At 41.3% G+C, this 23,190-nt stretch overlaps 3 protein-coding genes across 3 annotated transcripts; all 3 read right to left on the bottom strand.

Moving 5' to 3' along the window:
• Positions 1-800: 800 nt before the first annotated feature.
• Positions 801-4,036, bottom strand: pla2g12a (phospholipase A2, group XIIA). Its single transcript, XM_079999144.1, has 4 exons — positions 3,642-4,036; positions 2,686-2,762; positions 2,382-2,547; positions 801-1,287 (listed from the first exon to the last, which is right to left on the bottom strand). The coding sequence occupies exons 1-4, from the start codon at positions 3,859-3,861 to the stop codon at positions 1,169-1,171; spliced, it is 582 nt and encodes a 193-aa protein (XP_079855270.1). The 5' UTR covers positions 3,862-4,036; the 3' UTR covers positions 801-1,168.
• A 1,168-nt stretch (positions 4,037-5,204) lies between these two features.
• On the bottom strand, positions 5,205-14,878 carry dnajb14 (DnaJ heat shock protein family (Hsp40) member B14). Its single transcript, XM_079999182.1, has 8 exons — positions 14,727-14,878; positions 11,701-11,872; positions 9,525-9,670; positions 8,990-9,178; positions 8,165-8,250; positions 7,355-7,464; positions 5,801-5,973; positions 5,205-5,344 (listed from the first exon to the last, which is right to left on the bottom strand). The coding sequence occupies exons 1-8, from the start codon at positions 14,857-14,859 to the stop codon at positions 5,220-5,222; spliced, it is 1,134 nt and encodes a 377-aa protein (XP_079855308.1). The 5' UTR covers positions 14,860-14,878; the 3' UTR covers positions 5,205-5,219.
• A 1,843-nt stretch (positions 14,879-16,721) lies between these two features.
• Positions 16,722-23,077, bottom strand: LOC307228729 (tetratricopeptide repeat protein 39B-like). The gene is made up of 18 exons (XM_079998498.1): positions 22,969-23,077; positions 22,702-22,733; positions 22,363-22,464; positions 22,146-22,277; positions 21,480-21,556; positions 20,772-20,901; positions 20,564-20,669; positions 20,333-20,398; positions 20,110-20,218; positions 19,801-19,868; positions 18,781-18,840; positions 18,525-18,686; positions 18,335-18,426; positions 18,128-18,248; positions 17,892-18,003; positions 17,656-17,773; positions 17,345-17,461; positions 16,722-17,247 (listed from the first exon to the last, which is right to left on the bottom strand). Exons 1-18 carry the CDS (start codon positions 22,999-23,001, stop codon positions 17,133-17,135), a joined length of 1,752 nt encoding a protein of 583 aa, XP_079854624.1. The 5' UTR covers positions 23,002-23,077; the 3' UTR covers positions 16,722-17,132.
• Positions 23,078-23,190: the final 113 nt, after the last annotated feature.

Genomic DNA, 23,190 nt, shown 5'->3' with positions numbered 1-23,190 from the left:
AAGGTCGCCCCGGCCGCGACTTCCGCGTTGCCCCCCATGAGGAACTCATTCCTCAACGATTTGAATGAGGAATGAGTTCATCAAGTCGCGGAGTCCGAGATAAAAGGTCACGGCCAAAGCATCGCCCTTGAATGTAGTTAAAGTTCGATCAAATGCCACTCGATTGCACATATCTGTATATACAGAATTGCCTTATTCCATCTACATAAGCATATTCCCTCTATCTATTGCATTTTATTCTTATTGCATTTTATTTTATTCCATAAGTATTCGACTTACTGTGTTAGGTTTTAGGAGCCAGTTAGTTGGGCTATTAGAAATTTTTCCTCGGACATATTGCGTGCTATCACCGGGTGCGTCGCATTACATTTCACTGCATATGTGTATGAAAGTATGTATATGTAAGGGACGAATAAAAACCTTGAATCTTGAAATAGTAATTACAAGTAAAACTACTTGTCATGCCCAGTAACCTGATCTAACAGTCTATTATGCAGCATCAACTTATCCTGATTACAATTGACGAGAGAAAAAGTAGTATGTGCGGTGTCATAGCAATTCACAAGGATATGGACCTAAGAATCACTGATGAACAGCCATCCAGTCCCTGATTCATTTTATTTGTTTTGGCTTGCATTTGACCTACTGTACATAGAAATGTCAATTCTGACTTTGTTTTTAAACTAAGCCGTTATATCCAATATGGTTCATATCCAATGACAGAACATTCCATGATGAGATTCTCGGCCTCTTGTACTGGAAAAATGAAGCACACAATGCAGATTTATTTATTTATTTATTTCTGCAAGCAAAATTAATAGTTTACGAGGTCGACAAAAATCAAATATCGCCACAGATTAAAGACACTTATCATCATGTCCATTCATCTCTCAAATAAACTGTACAATGAACTAAATTTCACCAACAAATATAGCAAAATACATAAATAATTAATGGATAGGTTGTTATCAACACATATATTTTACTTTTTATAAGTAACTATTTATTTGGAAAGCATACCTCAGTTAAAGAGGCAAACAACAACAGTGGTGCTTGAAGACCCCCTAAAAGCTCCATCCCTGTGGAATTCAGATTTGAGATGGTCATTTATCAGTGAATGGTACAATAATTTAAATGGGTCCAGGTCACAATTCGGTTCACGTAGCAGTCATAGCTCCCTCTTCTGTTCGTACTGGCAAATACAGCACTCCTGCTGGCTGTCGAGGTAAGGCTTACACCCCAAGTGCATGACAGCGTCGAACAGCAGATTCACCGCTGATTCACATGCTGCATAGATGAAGGGGGAATACGTACGTTAGTCTAATTAAAATGTTAACTTTTTTTAACTCACGAAACCGCGATGCTATAACAGTACACTTTCATGAGCCTGTTCCAGCCTACACCGATCAGCCACAACATTAAAACCACTGACAGGTGAATAACATTGCTCATCTGGTTCCAATGGCACCTGTCAATGGGTGGGATACTGGATACAAGCAGCAAGAGAAAGTAAATTGTTGATGTGTTGAAGCAGGAAAAATGGGCAAGCGTAAGGATCTGAGCAACTTTGACAAGGTCCAAATTGTGAAGGCTAGACGACTGGATCAGAGCATCTCCAAAACGGCAGGTCTTGTGGAGTGTTCCTGGTATGGAGTGGTACCTACCAAAAGTGGTCCAAGGAAGGACAACCGGCGAACCGGCGACAGGTGTCATGGGCGCCCAAGGCTCATTGATGTGTGTGTGGGGAATGAAGTCTAGCCTCTCTGGTCTGATCCCACAGAAGAGCTACTGTGGCACAAATTGTTGAAAAAGTTCATGCTGCTCTGATAGAAAGGTGTCAGAACACACAGTGCATCACAGCTTGCTGTGTATGGGGCTGTGTAGCAGCAGACCTGTCAGAGTGTCCATGCTGACCCCTGTCCACCACTGAAAGCACCTACAATGGACATGTGAGCATCAGAACTGGACCATGGAGCAATGGAAGAAGGTGGCCTGGTCTGATGAATCACGGTTCCTTCTACATCATGTGGATGGCCGGGGTTCGGGTCTGATCCAATGGAGCATCTGTAGGATGTGCTGGAACAACAAGCCTGATCCATGGGTGGAGGGCACCTCGCAACTTCCAGGACTTAAAGGATCTGCTGCTAATGTCTTGGTGCCAGATACCACAGGACACCTTCAGAGGTCTTCAGTCCATGCCTCGACGTGTCGGAGCTGTTTTGGCGACACGGGGGGGATCTATACAATATTTGTGGTTATTAGTGGTGGTTTTAATGTTGTGGCCGATCAATATATATCCAAAAATAAGGCTCTTTTTTTAAAGTCTCACCACAAATCACTAAAACCTACATTTATTTTAGGCGATTGTGACTCAGTCTTACCTTGGACACTTTTGGCCAATCCCAGTGTATTTTGTACATTTCTGCAAATTGTCCCCAGACAGTCTTGAAACTGCAAGTCGCAGTCATGTTTCTCACGACCACAGGAGTCATAACAACGGTCGTGTTGGTTACAACATCTGGTCATGGATGGGATGCCTATATCGAACTAAAAAAGATACATGTATTCTATATCATTTGTGTTTTGTTATATTAAACATTTACAATTCATGCCATAAAATGTATGTTTTTTATTATTAATTTGTATTATATGTCTGGTGAATTGAGAGATGCCGTCACGGTTTACCTGAAATCCAAACAGGGGAGATCCACATCCATTGGGTGGAGGTGGTTTGTAGCCAGGACGAGGGGCTGGCTTGTAACCTACGAGAAAAAGGCAAATGGAAACATGTTTTGTATTGTACTAGGACCGCGGACACGACGCTGAAGTTGGCTTCCGATTCGGCAGCTAAGGAAAAAGTTCAGGGAACCGTAGTCAAAACACACACACACACACACACAGTAAATTAGAAACTGTCAGAAATGCCATATGGACTTAATATAATCTAGTCCAGGTTTGACAGCTATAAGTACAGTCTTTTTTTTTTTTTTTTGAAATATACCTTGTTTATGTGGCCAATGTGCAGAATTCCAGTAAAATCCACATTGTTTGTGTTTTCACACACAATACAATATTACTTCCACAAATCAGAAACTGTGTTAGAAATGCAACATGGGCTTCTTATTATAAACTATTCCAGGTTTGACTACTGAAAGCACGGATCTAGACATGGTTTTAGCAGGTCTGCGTGTAGAAAAAAAAATACCAAAAAATTCCGAGGAACATGTTTGCACCTTGAATACAGGCGCTGTGAAGCGGCCGCTCACTGCGGCGTTAAGTTGAATCGAAAGCTAAACTTGAGCGTCGGACCACAGACATGGTCTGAAACAAGGTAGAACTTTAGTGTGCGTGTCAATGCATAGCGTGTCAATTAAATGTTGTATTTGGTTCAAAAAAAATAAAAAAAAGTGTACGAAACGCAGTATTAAACTCGAGTCAACAGTTCAAACCGGGAGTTACCAGATTTGCGGGCTTGGTGGCGGGGTCTGCCACCCACGCAAACAGCAAAGACTGTTGAGGGTTTCTTAAAAAGTGACAGCTTTATAAAAACAAACAAACAAAAAAAAGAATCCAACGAAATAATAAGCAAACAATCTTACGGATTAACCGAGAAGGGGACAGGGGGGCGGGAGCGTTCTCACCGTCACTGCATTTATAACGGCACAAGCCGTCGTCGCCCCCGAACAGGTCCAGCGCCGCGTTGAGGTAAGTGTCGATCTTGTGGATCCCGTTGCGGATGTTCTTCAGGGTCATTCTCCAGTCCGGCGTGTGCGGCTCCTGTTGACATGAGCCGACGCTCGGGATACAGCCACACGAGCACAACCCCAGCAGAAGGACGAGGCCGCGGCCGCCGCCGTACATGGCAAGCCCCGCACGAGAGTCAGGGCGGACGGCGCGGATCGTTCTTTTCTCGTCGACCCCCACGAAACACGAAACACGAGTTTAGCTCATTTCGTGCTCTCCCTCGTCCACGTCAATTCACGAGCATCGACGCGGCGCGGACTCACCGAGTTCTGGTTATCTTCCGGGTTCGTTGGTCACGTGATACTGATTGACCAACAGGGAACCGCGCGGACGACAAGCGTGTCTTGTGGTGACGTCACCTTTTTGAGCCTGCTCGTTGGGGCCCGACGTGCACAGCCACCCTCGTGGATGTTCCAACAAGATAAGTCAGCAAATTAGTGCGTTTTTTTTAATTTAACATAATGAACTGGCCGCCATTTATTTGTGGTTCCTACCCATTTACTGGTCAAGCCTCAAAACAATGTCACCAGCAATTTTTTTTTTTTTTTTTTTTAAACCAAATAAAGTAATGGCTGTCATCAGTAATGACCTTCAAGACAAATCTGCCCAACCTATGGTAACTTTTAATTTATTCCAATGATTAGTCAAGCATTGACGAAAATCCTTCGTTTTCTATTTAAATAATGCCATAAACTCCAAAACATAAAAAAATACCCAAAAAAAAACAAAACTGTACAACAATTTATGAAGAATAACAGTTTCAATGTCTCTCCAGCAGTGTCCCAAGCAATGTCACATTTTGAAGTGAACACCATCAGATGTTCCAGTATCAAAACGGCGCTTAACTGTTGATGATCCATGGAGCTCCACGCTCAGGCGGCGGGTCCGTAGCCAAGAAGCATTTGACGAGGGTTTTCAGGTTCTCCGGGACCGGCACAGATCTGGTTGGACAGCGTCTCCCATGGTGATTTGAGCACGCAACGCACATGTTAGTCCAGAGTTTAACTCACTTTTGACCAACATCTCTTGAATTCCACTTGAAGTTGTACGCCAGCACACCACTTTCTGATTTACAATCAAGGATCCCTTTCCTTGGTTCCAGAGAAAACAGATGAACGTTTAAAAAAAAATAAAAAATAAAAATAGGGAGTACAGGGTTTTCTAGTAGACAGTGGAATTGGTTCTGTACAATGTTACTGAGGTGTTCGCAGTAGGTGGAGGAAGAGGAAGGGGAGTGGGGTTACAATTTCCACTGTAAGGCTAAAGTATTAGTCTTTATTTTTTTCCCAAACTTCTACCTCAAAGATACTTCCTTAAAAAAACATTTACATACATAGAATTCACTATTGATTTTTTATATATATATATATATATATATATATATATATATATATATATATATATATATATATATATATATATATATATATATATATAAAATTTCATTTTTTCTAAAAAGTCCATGTGTGGCCAGTTCATCCACCTCTGAAGAGGTCATTTAGTCTGTCCAGCTCCCTACAGTTTTCCATGGTCATGAGCTCCGCCTTCTTGCGCATGCGGTCGTCCCGGTACACCTTGGCAGCGTACAGCAGGTCTGTTTCTGGGCAAGACAGGAACATAACCAAGGGTGAGCGAGGGTCCACACAAGACGGCGATTTTAAAACCAGTCACTAATGAAGGTCTAAAATAATTCATACTTTAGAGGTATACATTTAGAGCAGAATTGGAAAAGATTTGAAGCAAGTAAAAGATAAATAAATAAAAGTATATTCCTCCAGATCTGGCCAATAAAAGTGAATTAGGGAACTGCATTTATATAGTGTTAAAATTAAGGAGGCAACATGGAAAGTTATACAAAAATTAATGACTAAAATTAAAGTGCGTAAACAAATTAGATACAGAAAATAAATAACAAAAGACCCACATCTGTTGATATTGTAAAGGTGTATATTTTTGGAAGATTGGAAGTATAGTGACTATATGCAGCTAGAGCACTGTAAACATTCAGTCAATAAAGCAACTATTTCTGTGAGCAACGTTTTACAGAGCGACTTACTTGTCTGTCGCTCTTTCCAGCAGTTATTCCTGATATTCGACACATAGTCTTCCTCTACATTTTTCTCAATCTTCTGTAGTGCTGAGCCCTTATACTCAGATTTAAAATCTCTAGTGACATAGTAGTCAACATGCAGATTTTCTGTCTGTCGCTTCAAGGTCTGACCTGTGGACCTGCAAGGGGGTGAAACATATGAGACATGAACACTTTTGAAAATCCTGCAACGCATGGTTTTATGTACTATATTGAGAGATTCATTCGGTACGTCAAATAAGTTTTACAAATTGATGCTTCACTGTCTCAACATTAAACGTTTTCTGGAGTGGAAACACTTCCAAGGTTTCAAGGTTTACAGCCTCCCCTGTTACATTTACAGATACAATGAAGGGCTTGGACGCGAACACCAAGGAGGTTGACTAAAGGTGTTGACTCAAGTAGTAAAACGGATAATGTTCTCCATGATAAATGTCACAAATAAATACATTTTATATGTATAAAAACTATGTGATATATTTACAAAAACAATACCAGCAAATTAAGTGGTTAAAAATTGTATAAAGCACTTTGATTTATAGCCATTGGTCACATTTGCCATCACATACACCGATCAGCCACAACATTAAAACCACCAATATTGTGTAAGTCCCCCTTGTGCTGCCAAAACAGCTCTGACCCGTGGAGGCATGGACTCCACAAGACCTCTGAAGGTGTCCTGTGATATCTGGCACCAAGACGTTAGCAGCAAATTCTTTAAGTCCTGTAAGTTGTGAGGTGGGGCCCCCATGGATCAGGCTTCTTGTTCCAGCACATCCCACAGATGCTCCATCGGATCAGACCCGAAACCCGACCATCCACATGATGTAGAAGAAACCATGATTCATCAGACCAGGCCACCTTCTTCCATTGCTCCATGGTCCAGTTCTGACGCTCACATGTCCATTGTAGGTGCTTTCGGTGGTGGACAGGGTTCAGCATGGCCACTCTGACCGGTCTGCGGCTACGCAGCCCCATACACAGCAAGCTGTGATGCACTGTGTGTTCTGACACCTTTCTATCATAGCCGCATTAACCTTTTCCCCAATTTGTGCTACAGTAGCTCTTCTGTGGGATCGGACACAACAGGCTAGACTTCACTCCCCACACACATCAATGAATCCATGGGCGCCCATGACCCTGTCGCCAGTTGTCCTTCCTTGGACCACTTTTGGTAGGTACCAACCACTGTACTGGGAACACACCACAAGACCTGTCGTTTTGGAGATGCTCTGATCCAGTCGTCTAGCCTTCACAATTTAGACCTTGTCAAAGTCGCTCAGATCCTTACGCTTGCCCATTCTTCCTGCTTCCAACACATCAACAATTGACTTTCACTTGTTGCCTTATATCCAGTATCCCACCTGTTGACAGGTGCCATTGGAACTAAACAAGCAATGTTATTCACATGTCAGTGGTTTTTACTTGTTGTGGCTGATCAGTGTATAGTCACATGTGCCATATATGTGTGATAAATTTTGCGATGTACTGAAGACAAAAAGTGAGAACGAGTATACGCACGGTCGAGAATATAGGCTGTAGGGTGGGGTGGACACCATCAGCTGGCTCAGAATAGACACCAGTATGAGGACCACAATAGGCATCAGCTGGATGAACATGGAGAAGCCACCCTAAACACAAATACAGGACACACCAGCTCACGTCACATAGCGTCAAATCATATCAGCACCTTAAACCTACAGCTACTGTTGTATCAATGCAATGAGACAGAAAATAAAATTGACCCAGAACATTAAATAATTGAATTCCAAGCAGATTCTGGTGCAGTAAGCAAGTAGTGAGATTGCAACATAGACAAACTACATGTTTTGTGTCAAGCACACTGAAAATACAATTGATTTCATCAGGTTGCATCATCTTTTCAGCGCCACAGAAGTGAAACATATTGACCTGTAGTTTGAGAACTTTGGATTGAACTTTAACAAAATACAAACACTGCATTTAACTGAGGAAAGTGTTTTGTTGTTATATACATTCTGATGTATATATTCTATATTTAACGCCGTATATTGCTGCAGGTATGTTTCTCCATTTGAGAAAAATTATCCATCTCTGCCAATTGCTCTCTGAGCAACACTGTGAGGACAAGCATCACAAATTGATTTCAAGGCCTCCTGAGATACACTGACAACTACTACTGTGGGCTTTGACCACGTTGTAGTCGGAACAAAATCATTCCATAATGCCCATGAATAGCTCAAGGATGGCGACTTGGGCCAAAGTCTCGTATCTGTTTTAAGATCAACGTCATAAGCAAGATAATTTTGCATAAAATATGCCAATTAGTAGCTCATGTGACTCAACACATACATCACCCCTCTCCTCCGCCCTCTCTTGTCTTTGATCGGTCTGTTGGCTGTAGCGAGCTCTGCCGTTGGTGAAGGTGTGTGTGGACGCTGTGGAAAGAACACACAGGGATGTGGAAGATTTAAGACACAGGATAGAATTACTCTCACCATCCAACTCATTTAAAAAAAAATATATATATAAAGAATTAATCCTTCTCAGTTAATGACGCCTCGTTCCCCATATTTATTTCATGTCAAGGGGATGCAGTTTCGCGCAAATGTCCTGCGTTTGTCTCTACTCTATTAAACTAAATTCTTAGTGTTCATGAAAGTGTTTACACAAACCGTGTCCAGCTGGGACACCTGCTGGCCAATCAGGGCATTGCAAGCATGTGCCATAGGGAGATCGAAAAATGTTGCCCCTGTGTCACAATTTGTAATTGCCCAATAATGGTTTGGTATCAACATGGCGAACCAAACAATGGTAAACTACATAATCAGTTCCGATAAAAAAAATATACGACAATGATTTCCTTTTTACTATCACACATGACCCTTGCTTGCACTGCCCGTTTCCATAAGGATATGTTGACACCTTTATCCAATGTTAAGGAGGAGAGAGAAGAAAAAAAAAAAGTCTCATAACCGAATATAGGCATTATGAAAAAATACTAACCTTCCATTATGATTGTACAGAATTAATTGTAAATTAAGTCGCATGGTATTTCCCACGCTCACTTTCCAATTGTGACTTGTAGTGATAGGGCGATACAAACACATCAATAACCATAAACTCTGTATATAAGCGCATTTTACTTGTTTTTGTAGAAAGTTAACTACGGCTTACAGGAAGGGAATCCGCCTCCGAAGAACATGTTAAATAGGTCCTCAGGAGTGATGTCCGCCTCAAAGCCCCTATGGAAGTCGAAGCCTCCTCCGTGTGCGTGGCCTGGACCGCTGGGCTCCTCCCCTCCAGTCAGATCATACTGTCTTCTCTTGTCAGGGTTACTCAGCACTGCATATGCATTCCCAATCTCTGGAGGGAGACAATGGCAGGTTGCAATATGAAGAGGCACTTGATTGCAGTTATTTTCCACCAAAAGATGTGCTACCCTATATAAAATCTACGTGTCAGTTTTGTAAATTTCTGTTTTTTTAAACGAAAATTCCCAGTGCTGAATCACAAACATATATATATTAAAAGGAAAAATAATTGTTTCGTTTCATTAATGCAATTTTAATTTAGAGAAACATTTAGAAAAAAAAGGCATGGGTAGCAATGTTTTTAGCCATGACTGTATATCGTCGCGAAAGGAATTAGCATTGTGCTCTCCAGATCTAGCCATGAACATCAGCTTCACATTTTAAATGACAGTAATTACTCTTAAAGGCCTCTGTTGCTCCAGGTGCGTGGTTTTTGTCGGGGTGAAACTTGAGCGCTAGTTTCCGGTAGGCTTTTTTCAGATCGTCGTCACTGGCGTCTTTACTGATACCAAGCACTTCGTAGTAGTCCTTACAGCGTTTTATCCTAAAGACAGACAGTGAGACATCGTTGTACATGTTTCTTCCAGGCAACATTTTCCATTCACGGGCAGTGTCATAAAAGGCTGGTTTGTGTATACCCAAAACAGAAGCAGAACACAGAAGTACACTGAGATTGTAATCAGCTCTGTTACAAAGGTTTAATGTACTAGGAATCATCAACTGTAAATTATATTGCTTCACAGCTTTCTTTGCCATTTGGGTCTTTTTGCTGGACCATCCAACCAACCAATCAGCATTTGTTGATGCAGACCGCAGATACATCAGAATTGAAGTTGAGATTTTATAAGTGCACAAACTGCAGGCCTCTGTGAGATTCAGTTATCCAAAACCCCCATGTATTACACATGTATGTACTGTACATGTGTATTCACAGAGTGTTTTAGTGTGAAGATGGTAACAGTGATTTATATGTTTAATATGCAAATAAGTCAATTGGGCTGCGATAGGGCAAAGGGTACAGCTGCAGGGCTACTCTTCTTGTTTTGGACAGGTTGTAGGTTTAGGTTGTGATGTTGCATCAACTCATTAAATCAAGGAGACAGAGCACATCAAGCTCGTCACGGTCTGCGCTTGTGGAGTATTGATGCCATCAAGGGAGCTTCTTAAATGCAATAATGGTAATCCAACATAGGCAGGTAAACTTGATTATAGGAGATGATGCTGGTTACAGCTAAACATTTCCCAACAGAGTTATTATGTAAACCACCAGGGGGACGAACCGAAAACATGCAAGACATTGAGTGAATTGCAAGATACATAATAGTCCCAAGTGCTGAGCTCCATACCGGTGTTTTTTTTATTTACCATTTCAAGAAAATAAAAAGATGCATCATCCAACAGTCTGCATTTTTGTCTCAGTTCAAAACTCCAGCACGTTCATCTCTTATTTCCCATCTAAACATTCCCACTTCTGGATTTTCACTGTGTTCTTTTCTCCCCTCGTGGGCGAGCAGCCAAGCCCTAGAGGTTCCCATAGTGATGGCTGAGTGTGAAGAACACTGCGGAGACTGCGGTGTCCTCATTGAGCTGCAAATAAAGAGGCTTGAACACACGCGATGAGGACAGCTCCCGCTAGAGTGCCGGTCTTGACATGGTTAGAGACGGCTTTAAAAATTATTTATTCAACCTGGAAGAGCATATTGTAGCCGGAGTATAAACTTTTAGAGTGTAGAATGCTATTATAGAAGCATTAATGAGCACCAGGTTTGTGGTTAGAATACAAGGGGTCATTGCAGAAAAAGGGTTTAAGAATTATTTGATGTGGCCCAGGAGACAAACAGAAAGAGGTTCAATATGGTGCAAGTTCTGTCTGAGGATAATTAAAATCATTCAGAAGCGCAATACATTCCTCTTTCTAGACCTTTTTGTTTTCATGGAGCCTAACATTCCGTTCACAGCAGATTATTCTGGATTACGCAATCTGAGATTACCATTAACTACACAAGAGTAACTCAATGACTGCAATTCAATGATAGATGGAAACATCCTTAAAAAGAACTAGATTGCACATTGACTATTCTGTTTAATATTAGACAAGAGGTAAAGAAATAACATTGTCTGCCCTGCACGAAAACGAAATGTGAAAAACATTTCTCAGCCAAAATGTGTCATTTTCTAAAATATCAGGGTCTGAATTGTTCACTTGCAGACATGTAGTTTGCATTTTAAGGATACTGATTTTTAGTATGCTATGTGTTTACTATGTAGTGGACTGCCAAACATCCTTTATGAATTAAAAAAAAAAATTCTAATGATGAAACGGAGAGAACACCACAAGTCATTTTTCGAAATGTTTTTCCTTGGCAAAGCCCTTAGGCAGTGAAAAAAGAAGGGCCTTAATTGATGGAGTCTGTATTTTTTCTGTAGGGCAACATCACATTGACCAATTGGAGTGGGCAGTACAAGATGGGGACCGAGTGATAAACGGAAAACATCCTATAGTAACAAATCTAGAAACCTGAGGAAAAGTAGAGGAGCTTGTGACGAGCGAGACAATTTAGTCTCTTATCTTACCTTTGGACACCCTCCAGCTTCTCTTTGGTGTAGCTCTTGGACTCTCCTCCTCCAGAGGCGTGGCCCTCACGGTCCGACTGGTCACCGCTGCTTGGAGAACTGCTCGTTGGCCTCCTGCAATAGGCACCGTTTCCTGCCGAGCTGCCATTACTTGTTAACGCGTCCAACAAAGCTGGCGGAGGCAAATAAATGAATTAGCGCATAGTGAGAAAAGCCAGACTTGGCAGATGAGCAGCTGGTTATCATTACACCTTGTCTTTGGCAAGTTATTGAATCGGTGCTGAAACAATGGGTGTGTTTACATGTACACTGATGGAGCGATTACAGGAAATAATTAGCTTATGACAGTTTTGGATATAATGTTAATACGATTATGGCAAGAATCCCAGTTTACTCCCGCTTTTAGTTCCATTTTGCAATCACGGAACACAAGCCCTCTCCTTCCGACTACCAGACAGCCTATTATCTCCTTTGGGGGAATATTCTAGCACAGGAATCCCTCTGCGACCACCCTTGGTCACCCTTGCATGTTAGATGGGTGTGCTAAGCAAGTGCTGGTAGGAAGGACTTCACCGATCTGGTGAAGTAAATATAGCTTCAAGTTATGAATTTGGACATAAGCACATCTAGGAAACCCGGAAGCAATCCCGCAAAGCAAATACACGTTCACATACATCAAAATAAAGGGCATAAAATATGACTATAAAATTTGGTTATACAATTCATATAAAGGTGTTTCTGTGTTATTGACTCAATTGGGGTATGAGTATCTGTAACTATCTATAGACAGTTATGTCAAAGTTGGACACTGACATCTTATCTTGAAGCAGTACCCAAGAATGTTCGAAGTTAATCATTTTTTATTGCATTTGTCGATGGATACATGGAGACAATTTTCGCGTTAGTCCAAATGTCATTAGAATACTCTCCTTCAGCAATTAACCAGTTCTAATGAAATAATAACAGCTAAAACATAGTTGCTCTTAAACCATTTAATATTACTTTACATACTAAAAAGAGAAATTATGTATTCATGCTAAACCTTGATTGCACATAATTCTACAGCAAAGTAGAGAAATTATTCAGAAAGTCTATTTAAAGTCACTTGCATATATAATTCTCATGGAGAACCAGCAAGAAATGCATCAATAGCAACTTTTTCCATTTATTTTTCCTTTCACTCATTTAGGAAAAAGCCAGGGTTGAGATGGCTTTTCTATGCGTCACCCATTAGCCCAAACACATCCTGCCCTTCCCCCAAAGCAGGTCAGGTATGCACCGTACTTTACGGAGATGAGATTTTGACAACAAATCTTTGTCCTCGCTTAGTATGTCAGACTTGCTGAGATATGACAATGGAGTGCATCAAAACCAGGAAACAATCGGTTACATCCAAAAACAAACAACCCCCACAGTGCCAGTTTATCATCTAGTAGTGATGACTAGTGAAATTATGGACATGGAAAACATTTAAGGGTTCAGCTATAGCGGTGTGCAATGATCAAAACTAATGCAGTATCCAACTATAACTTCTTTAAGCATGCTGCTTTGTTCTCCATTCATATCCTCCTAATACAGACACCTGTATCAGGCTTGATGCTTTGCTGTTTTATCATGATGAATATAATTTATTTCCTGTTTCAGGTTTTGTTTTTTTCCCGAACTCAATGACACATCCGGTTACAGGTGATTTTTTTTAACGAATGATTAAATTAATAACTGAAACAAAAATTAAAGACATTGTAACTGAGAATGTCTTTGGTTTGTAATTGTATGACAATTTTGTATTGCATATCTCTATATTAAATTAGATTTAGTCCAACTTTATTAATGCATGTTTTTTCAGTCATGATTTCCGCCCTAATAAAGTGATAGTCATACAGGGCATTTTTGCAAGATTCTTGTCAGCTTATCAGCTTTGGTGCACAACGGTGTTTGCGATCATGTCTCCGGTCATTCCAAAAGATTAACACCTAAAGCTTGGTTTTATCTTGTTAGATGTTGATAGATTAAATGCCACAGACTGGAGGCAGGTTACCCCCACATACTACAACATTAAAAAGGTGTGTGCACATTAACACTGCTTGAGTACAAGACCAGCTGGGTATGTAACTCAAGAATTTTCCTTTCAGAGGCATGTTTTTGTTTTTTTAATAGAAATGATTGAACATTTTTTAGAAACATACTTCAAAACACAACATATGTATACAGTACATAAATACAATTCCATTGCATGGTACATCCACACTGATTCAGACAATACTATGTCCGAGATAAGCCTGACTAATTCAATTATGAGATTGGCAGCAAGCTGTGGCCTGGCCTGTTTGCTGCACAACCCACAGTCCTGTCCACGCACTGTTAGCAGTTACCACCAGTAATATTCATTTGCAATGTTTCCCTGTGAACAATTACACATTAGTTGGGTCCTGTAGAGTTGTTTTTGTTTTCCGCTTTAGATACTTAACCCATCCCTGGATCGAAATTGACATAAAATAATTTGAATGAAAAATGGCAATATGCACTAACCCTACAAATGAAAACCACAAAAGTTGAATAACAAACTTAAACTGTATCGACAGTTCACGCTCAGTTGAAAAAAAAAAAAGAAAAGAAAACAATCTGTACATATGTTGTCCACATCTTGTGACATGACTTTGAATTACACACACACACACACACACACACACACACACACACACACACACACACACACACACACACACACACACACACACACACACACACGGGAAGCTAGCGTAGCAGCCCAGTTTTCTCTAACGTAGGCCCGCTACCCGAACGGCAGTCAGATGCTACTGCTGACAGCGTGACAACTTGATAACAACACTTATTTCACGCCATCGTGTCAACTTTTTAACGCGTCTATTCGTACGCAAAACAGCCACGGGTGACGCCAGTGAACGGATGTGACAGCGGCTAGCGCAGCTAGCTCGTGCTAATGCTAATGAACTGGGCTGAATGGAGGTCCGGCCGGGCGTCGTCAGCGAACGCTACAAACACGCTACCTTTCGCCCTGTCCGTGGGGTACAGCTTCTCCGCCTTGTTGAGGAATTTCAGCGCCTTCTCTTTGTCGCCGGCTTCGAGGGCTTTGGATGCTATATTTATACATTTTTCCGCCTCGTCCCTGTTCCCTTCCATCTTCCTTCCTGCTCCTCCCTCCTCCTCCTCCTCCTCCTCCGCACCGGCTGGGTCAGCTGATCAGCCGCTGCACCACGTGGCCTCACAGGCAGCCTGCAGGTGGGACCAGCGCCACAATCTATAACATTTAACTGGTTTTCCCGGATTTTTTTTATTTATTTATCGATTTACCTGTGTACCCATTCAAATACGAACACACACGGGGACCTAAAATGATATGTTATCTTTGTTTCAACCTTGACATTATTGTATAGTGTTCAAATGATCACTATACTGCGAATGGGGCAAAGGTTTAAAGGCGCGATAGACAACTTTTGAGCCGCTGTCGCAAGGACATCAGCGGAAATAAGAGAACAGAAAGAAGCGTTTCCACTCAAGAGGTCAATTGAAATTATCCCAACTTCAGTTAAATCGTGTTTCTTTTGGTTACACAATCACAGCCGATCACACACAGACGCCGCATTTACCGCTTCTGCTCGTTCCTACAATACGTCAACGTCGCGGCCATATTGAAGCGGGCAAGGCTGGCCCGTACACAAACACAAGTAAAGCTGTGTTTTTTCTGGATAAAAGGCACTATAACGTTCTCAACCGATCTCAATAACTCGTTTTCATTTACAAGGGTTTATGATCCATCTACCATAGATTGCTCCACCGTTTGACATTTCCGTTAATGGTTGCGCATTGATTGAAGCACTGCCGTAAATCGATCATTTCCCCGGGAGTTGGTACCCGGTGGCGGTGGGAGTGCATAGTGATCCCATCTACACGCCGAAGGTTTCATCACTCTACAAACATTACGCCGTGCAACCAACAGTAACTGCATAATGAGTTATGGCAGAAAAGTTGTCTGATTCCCTTTAAAGCCTTAAAAAAAAATAAAAAAATCTTCTTTTCAGGAAACGCACATTATAGTCATGTGGTTCTTAATGTATTTTGAACATCTATTGAATAACAGAAATACATTTTAGTTTCAAAGTACTTTTTTAAATTGTTGCAGTACATCCAAAGAGTGACAACTATATAACATTGCTAGTAGGAAGTGGAGAAACTTCCTGTTTCCAGCCTGTTGGGTTAGCATGGGTGTGCCCAAAATAACTGAGTTAATAAAACCATGAGAAATCTAATACAATGTACAACTTGCAGCCTTTTCGGTATAGAATAACGATTATATTGTGAGTTTCCCATATTCGAAAAAAGAGATTTAAGGCTTAAACGTTTGCCCCATTGGACCACATTTCCACAGTGAGAAGCTGCAGCAGATTGGTAAGTTTCTCAGTAGTAAAGCCTTCAGGTAGGTTGTGCTATCAACATTTATCAATGACAGAACCAACATTTTCAATAAGAACTGGGTAAAAAAAACAAAACGCCCATCCACCCTTTAACAACATTATCCCATCTAATCGAAGCACAGCGATGATACTTTTGTTCATGGGTTGACTTAAGTGACTTTATTTTGCTGATTACAAAAAATAAAAATCTACATAGAATTCTTTCAAATTGCTCACTACAAATGCCTAAATAAAGGACATGACTCATACTAAATGCACAAATTGTTAGATTTCTGAAAATTTTAAATGCTCAATGGTACACCTTTACAAGACCATGTCATAGATCATGTTAAGGATTTAATTCGACTCACTTTAATGTGTTGAATAGTTGAGCATCCTGTGAACAGTTTAAATAACCAATCCTGGAACCTTCACCTCAGATCATTTGCAGAGGGGTACAAAAGTCCGATATTGGATTCAAATACCATTTATTAAAATAATACTATTAAGTATAACCTTTACATCATGGACTATCATAAATACAAACATTTATTGGTACAACTAATGACATTGTTTATCAGTAAGGCACCAAATAGACTGCAAGAAAAATGATAAATATTGGGGGAAAAATAGTATATGCAACGTTTGAATCCATTTCTTCTTCTTTAACTTGGATGTCCTGCCACAGGCAGGGCAGGAGTGGGGAACCTCTGGTCCATGGGCTCTATTACGGCCCCCTCGTCAACATCCCACAGCCTGAAGGGTGTTTCTTTAGATTTGATATAGCCTATATATTTTGTTTTACAATTTGAACAAGTTATTATACCGTATATCTTTATATAACAAAATAATGCAAAAATTATGAAACCTTTTGGCTTGGTTATAATGAAAAAAAAAATGCCTATTTTTATATTTCATACAATAGTAGTCTACAGACCACAGTTATATATGTAACATTAGTCTGGCACCAAACAGGAAGAAGGTTCCCCACCCCTCTGTGCTTCAAGCTTGTATGCGTGAAGGATATGGTTTGTTGGGGTAGGAGCCCATTGTGTTGAGTGCTGCATGGATCCGAAAGTGCAATCGGGATTCCATGCTGTATTCCTTGTAGTTCATCCTAGACAACAGAGACAGATTTAAACCCATTTGACACTGACAGGATATTTACAACCATGTGAAAGAATATTTCACATGTGTTGATATGTTCCACATACTTGATTTTTTCCAGAAGGTCAACGGCCTCGCCAATGTGACCTCTCTGCTTATATATCAAGCCCATCTCATACATAGCAAATGGTACCAGGTAGTCATCATACTTGATATTATTTTCGCTATAAAAAAAAAAAAACAAAAAAAAACAAACCCAAAACAAAATCGAATTAGTGCCACAGATCTTCCAGGAGAAAAAACAAAACCTGAATGATGATATGGTTAATAAAATGCATGTGTATATGTGTTCAAAATCTTAAAAAGGATAAACAATAACGAGTTGGCAGAGTTGTGTAGGGTTGCTATGTGTTCTCACTTGGAAGTGACCCTTGTGAAGCAGAGCTCAGCTTCATCCAGACACCCCAGCTGTTTCAGACACAGGCCCTTTAGAAGCTGGACCAGACATTTGTCATCCGTGTGATACTCTGATGGGCCTGCACATAAAAGTGTTTTTTTGAATAAAACACATCCACACTTTAGCATTAGGTTTTATTTTCAAATACATAAAAAAAATTTTTTTTTTTAATTATAAATTACAGTTATTTCACTCACTTGGGTCATCTTTGAGTTCATCCTCAGCTTTCTTTATTGTGGCCAAGACGCCATGAGTCAGCTCCGGTCTTTTTCCTAATATCATGAAGCCATTCCACACGTACATCATTTCCTGAGAAGAAGAGCTTCCGCTTTTATATCCGATAAGAAAACAGATTTTCCTTTTACACCGATTATTTGTTTTCATCGTTTAGTTTCATAATGCTGTGAATTCATAAAGGAGACACTGTCCTCACCAACGCGGGGACGACGAGCTTCACAGCGTTATTGGGAATGTATCTTTGCGCCTTCTTTGCGGCAAACTTCTCTGTTGGAATAGACTTCCCAGCGATCCTCAGCCGAAGGCCATCCACCTTCCTAGGAAACCACGCCCCTCACTGAATGTAAAACACTACATACATGTATGCGCCCAGAAGAGAGGGGAGGGGCTCTACGATGCTCACCTGAATAACTCTTCCACATTTTCCCCCGTGGCCTTCACTTCTCCCTCGGGGAGCATGCTCAAAATTGCAGCTTTCTGGTATATGTAAGTGGCCTACAGCGAGAAATGAATGGACACAACTTAGAAACACACAGGACGTTGTAACTGAGTGACGGGTTGAATTTAGAGGAAACCATTTTAAATTCATTCACTTGGGACCATTTGCTCTCCTTGGACAGGAGGTCAGCATAACGGTAGGCTTCTTTCCACTTCTGCTCAAAGGAGTAGGCCCACATGAGCTCCCAGTAGCAGAGGTGGTGGATCTGGTGCCACTCCTGCTGCGCCGCGATGCACGCCAGGAACTTCTCCTGAGCCTGAGGAGGAACCCAAACTCACAGTCATTCTTGGTCACCGGTCACACAGTCGGGCAGATGAAGTTAACCCGCCACCCCCCCGAATGCTACTCACGAAGGTGAAGTTCCCCTTCAGCAGAGCGATTCTGGCAGTGTAGAAGAGCATCAAAGCTCCCTTTGAACAAACATATGGACAGTTTTCATTTCAGATGAGCAGTATTTATGCAAGAAATATTGGGGCCCAACTTTTAAAAAGGTCTGCCCCTCACAACAACATAGTGCTGCCCTGGACTGCTGGAAGAAAATGATGCAACGATTGACCCTTGACAGTCTTTTATGAAGGGATGTATGCAATTGTAGGGGGGAGATAATCCAGAGATAAGCAAACACTTTATTTATATCCTTTAATGCAGAACACTGCTCAAATGAATTTTCCATCATGAGGGTCACCATCACCATTATTATTTTCCACTACTATGAAAACACTTGGTCACCAAATCTATTCCAAAGACTATATACAGCAAAATATTTATATTCTTCCTTAGAGGTATACTTTAATAATGGCAAATGCAGTTTAGCCATGACTATCGACTCATCTAGTCAAGTTTTGTAAAAGTAAACCTTGTTAAAAAAATAAATAAAATTGAAAGTATTAATTCTTCATTCCAGTCAATATTGAAATAACAGTGGTAACACTGGACTGCAGCAGAAAATAACTAACAAATGAATCCTTAAATTAAACAATTAAGAGGGATAAAACAAAATATAGAGGAGGTTGTGAAGATGATAAGCTAAGCTATGTACAAGGCAAATTATTTAAATGCTCCTTGAGAGTTGTGAAGTCTGTCGAGCCAAAGGTTTCAAAACAAAGGAATTTAAGATTACCATCTTAAAGCCCAGACTTTAGTTCTGAAGCACATTCTTAGGATTTCCGGTAGGCTTGTTTCAGTCCCTTAGTGATAGATTTATTTCAGATTCACAACTGGAAAAACGTTTCAAAAGCATCAATGGAGCATCCGGCATACTCCTCGGATTGGCTTGATCCAGATCTTCATTTGAGCTGAATTAGTGCTGGTGAGGAACTAGCTTCTCCAAAATGGTTGGCTATAAAAGGTGCGTTCAGTTTTCAACTTACATTGGGAAATTTGGAAACATAGGGTTCCAGCAGAGCTTCAGCCTCTGTTAGGTCAACTTCCCCAGTGCCTTTTGACAGAAATAGGAGCAATTTGTTAGAAAGTGAAAAAAAGTAATCTTCAGAAACAAACATTTAATATTTTCGTCTTCAAGCCCAAATTAAATATCAATTACTGTCCTAAGAAAAGGAAACTGACTTGTTCTTGTCAATAAATGCACACACACACCAGCCTACAATGCATCTCTTTTATCTTAAACTTCACAAAACCGTGAAATACTGCCTGAGACAAACCAATCGTGCCTGTCTTACCCAAAATGACAGTGATGTAGAGATGGAACATCAACAGTGTCAGCATGCTGAGGATGGATCGCAGGCCCTGGCTGGACGCACCGTCTCTCAGTTCGGACAAACCCAGCTCCTGGAATCGTTAAAGGCAAGACAGTCCGACGTTGAAGGTCAATTATGTCACTTTAAGGTCAGCCAAAACGCTGTGTGTTACGTCAAACATTTGAAAAATTTCCTGAGCTCCCACCCTGTCTCCAGAAAAGCCCAGAAACTCCATCAGTCGCAGGACTTTGGACGGAAGCAGAGACAGCATCTGAAGGAGGCATTGTTGTGCTGTTAAGTCAGTTCAACAATTACTGAACAAAAAAAAAATAATTTTTGGTGGCTCTGAATTCAGATTAGAAAACACTAAGCTTTTAAGCAGGAGCCTACGAATGCCGACTAATTCATTCGACCAAACACGTGAGGGCCGACTCACCAGGTTGAAGGATCCAATGCCCATGTTGACGCCGCACCTGAAATGAACGTGCATGTTGCTGAGATTTTCCATGTCTTTGGTTTTGTTCACCATGACTTGGCAATCCCTAATTGGGGAGAGAAAAATAAATTAAAAAAAAAAATAAAAATGTAGATGCAGCTTATTTTGCTCACAGGCATCCGCTGAACTTTTCCCCGCGCCTTCTCACTTGAAAATCTGGTAACTGTTTCGTATCCTCATTCCCCCTTTGATGAAGCCGATGATGCTCTCGTCCAGGAAAGTCAGGGCGGCTTTCTGCAGGAGAACCTCGGCGTAGCACAGCTCTGCGTGCATCTCCTCTGCTCAAACAAGGAAGTCACAGGGAAGAAAGTCTGCGGCTTTGACCGAGAGAAAGTACAGACACAGAACACGTAGTCTGCACATACAGTTGTTCGAGGACTTTCAAGGGAATACATTTTGAGGGGCGAGTTTGGAAGTCCTGAATCATTAATAACATGTATAAACCCACCATGAAGGCATTTTCATCTATGTTGAATCACCAGTTGAAAGCAATTTTTCCTAGATTGCCTTGTGTATTTCAGTATTTCATATATCATTCAATGAATGAATAATAGTTCATCATTTCATTAAATGGCAAGACAAAACATGTTAACAAGTAGTGTGGGTAAGCTCAATGCATCAAGGCTTGCATCCGTTCTTTATTCATTTGAACAGGCAGAGTGTTCTTTTGAATGCCCTTAAGGGGGTCTGGCCTTCACCAAAAGATGGTATCACAGGCAATCAGCCGCCGTCAAATTCACTATCTGAAGGCCCAGTGGTTGGCGACTGAGCAACGCTGGTGAACGATTCTCGCGAAGCTACACTGACGTCAGCTACGCTTCAAGATGAGCTTTAAAGATTTAAAGATTTCCCTAACCTTCTGTCAGGTTGTCGGAAGGTTGCCGGTTCCATAGGTTGGTTAAGGCCTCTACGAAACCTGTCCTTTTGCGAAATCTATTTCGGAAACATTGGAGCAAATGCATTTGAAACGTTAAAGCAGTAATTCAGTGTAACGTGTAGTTTCTTGATGATTTTGATGTGTTGATGACGAAGGAGTGACCGCTGACGCTGACTTGAGTAAAATAATAGGTTTATTACAAAAGAACAGCATCAGACCAGACTTGCCACGGACGTCCGGGAGAGAACAAAGCCGGATGCATTCTCTGCCGAATGAAACTAGGGCGGGTGCTTTTATGCTGTCCAGAGACAACGTTGACTATCTGATTCCCTTACATAGGTCACAGGTCACATTCCACCTCCCTTATCACCGGGACCCCTGGCAATGTGCTCTCTCTCTCGGGACCCCTGGCATCGACTGTTAGTAATTATCTTATACAATGGGAGCTGTCTTGGGACACCACACATTCCAAGACACCTCAAACGCTCCTAATGTAATACAACCGCTCACGAAAGGCACAAAAGAGGCTTTGAAACACCACCATCAGAACCCTTGCCCACGGTTACACATTTCCTTTCCGTTTATTATGAAAGCCATCGCTGGTGACAGCCTTTATTAAAAAAAAAATAAAATAAAAATTCCTACCTCTGACACGTCTCTAGCGATTCTCCCAGCGACGCCATGGCAGCGTCTATGTCCTTGAGGTCAAAGGTCATGCCCGCCTGCATCACCAAGATGCTGCTGTAGCCCACCGCATGGTACATGCTCTGGCTCTTCCTAAAGGAAAACCATATGCCTGCGTTAAGAGCGGCCAAACAACGCGGCCGCTCGACGTGAGACCCCGTGTGACGGTACCGCGTACCAGGGCTTCAACACCTTCAGTGCTTCCGAGAACTTGTTGTTGAGGAACAACTCCAACGCGGAGGAGCAGTCCGTCATGGAGGTCTCCAGGTCCATTTGTGGTCTGTGTTTCACATGTTGTGGGTATTTTGAAAAGACACTTGTTACTGCACTGCGCGTTCATCCTCATCGACATTTTGTACGCGCACTTCTGCGCTAATGTATACCGTTAAAATTGCATCAGTAAAACCGCGTTCAATATTACACCAATCAGTGATGACTTCCACTACCGACAACAGTTTTGTGGGTGCTCGTCATTTGAAACGGGACATAGAGAACATGTGCCTAATGAAATCCTTACGTTAGCTCCTCGACGTGACCATTAGGGTTCTCCTGGTGAGGGACAGAGAAATGTTTTACATTTTTCGGTTTTCATTCAATTAAATTTCAAATTACCTTTACCTGAAACACTGCAACATCCCGCCAAGGTTAATTCCCTCACACTCTACTCCAAGAGTAATGCACTACCAAACTCGACGACAAACGGTGTTATTTCTTTCTATTCGTCTAAACACATTTTGAAACAAATTCGGAAAACGTAGAAATGTATTATCGGTGCTTTGCTTACCCGCGTTGTTGAGTTTTCTTTTAAAGACTCCATTGATTGCTGATAAGCAGTACAATTTGGAAAGAAAATTGAGGGAAAATGTGGTAAGTCAATGCAGACAAGATGTATGTCCCCTGATTTCAGGATAGCAACATTTAAATTAAATGAAATTAAATGAAATGAAATAAATGAAATCAAAACGCCTGGCTGGGTCCTCTTCAAGCAGAATGACCGGGCCGCCTC

This window comes from Zeus faber (assembly GCF_960531495.2).
Source record: "Zeus faber genome assembly, chromosome: 4".
Taxonomy (NCBI): domain Eukaryota; kingdom Metazoa; phylum Chordata; class Actinopteri; order Zeiformes; family Zeidae; genus Zeus; species Zeus faber.
Note: the sequence above shows the minus strand (reverse complement) of the source record. Positions and strands in the feature narration are given on the sequence as shown.

Excerpts from the sequence above, each read along its gene's own strand:
- LOC307228729 (XM_079998498.1), bottom strand. The coding sequence starts at position 23,001 with ATGGAGTCTTTAAAAGAAAACTCAACAACGCGG. Across the intron at positions 22,465-22,701 it reads GGTCACGTCGAGGAGCTAAC|ACCACAAATGGACCTGGAGA; the intron begins GTAAGGATTTCA and ends TGTGAAACACAG. Across the intron at positions 17,774-17,891 it reads TGAACTCAAAGATGACCCAA|GCCCATCAGAGTATCACACG; the intron begins GTGAGTGAAATA and ends TTTTATGTGCAG.
- dnajb14 (XM_079999182.1), bottom strand. The coding sequence starts at position 14,859 with ATGGAAGGGAACAGGGACGAGGCGGAAAAATGTATAAATATAGCATCC. Across the intron at positions 8,251-8,989 it reads CGGAGGCGGATTCCCTTCCT|CGTCCACACACACCTTCACC; the intron begins GTAAGCCGTAGT and ends TTCTTTCCACAG. Across the intron at positions 7,465-8,164 it reads GGGCGGAGGAGAGGGGTGAT|GGTGGCTTCTCCATGTTCAT; the intron begins GTATGTGTTGAG and ends ATTTGTGTTTAG.
- pla2g12a (XM_079999144.1), bottom strand. The coding sequence starts at position 3,861 with ATGTACGGCGGCGGCCGCGGCCTCGTCCTTCTGCTGGGGTTGTGCTCG. Across the intron at positions 2,548-2,685 it reads CTCCCCTGTTTGGATTTCAG|TTCGATATAGGCATCCCATC; the intron begins GTAAACCGTGAC and ends TATCTTTTTTAG. Across the intron at positions 1,288-2,381 it reads ATTGGCCAAAAGTGTCCAAG|CATGTGAATCAGCGGTGAAT; the intron begins GTAAGACTGAGT and ends TCATCTATGCAG.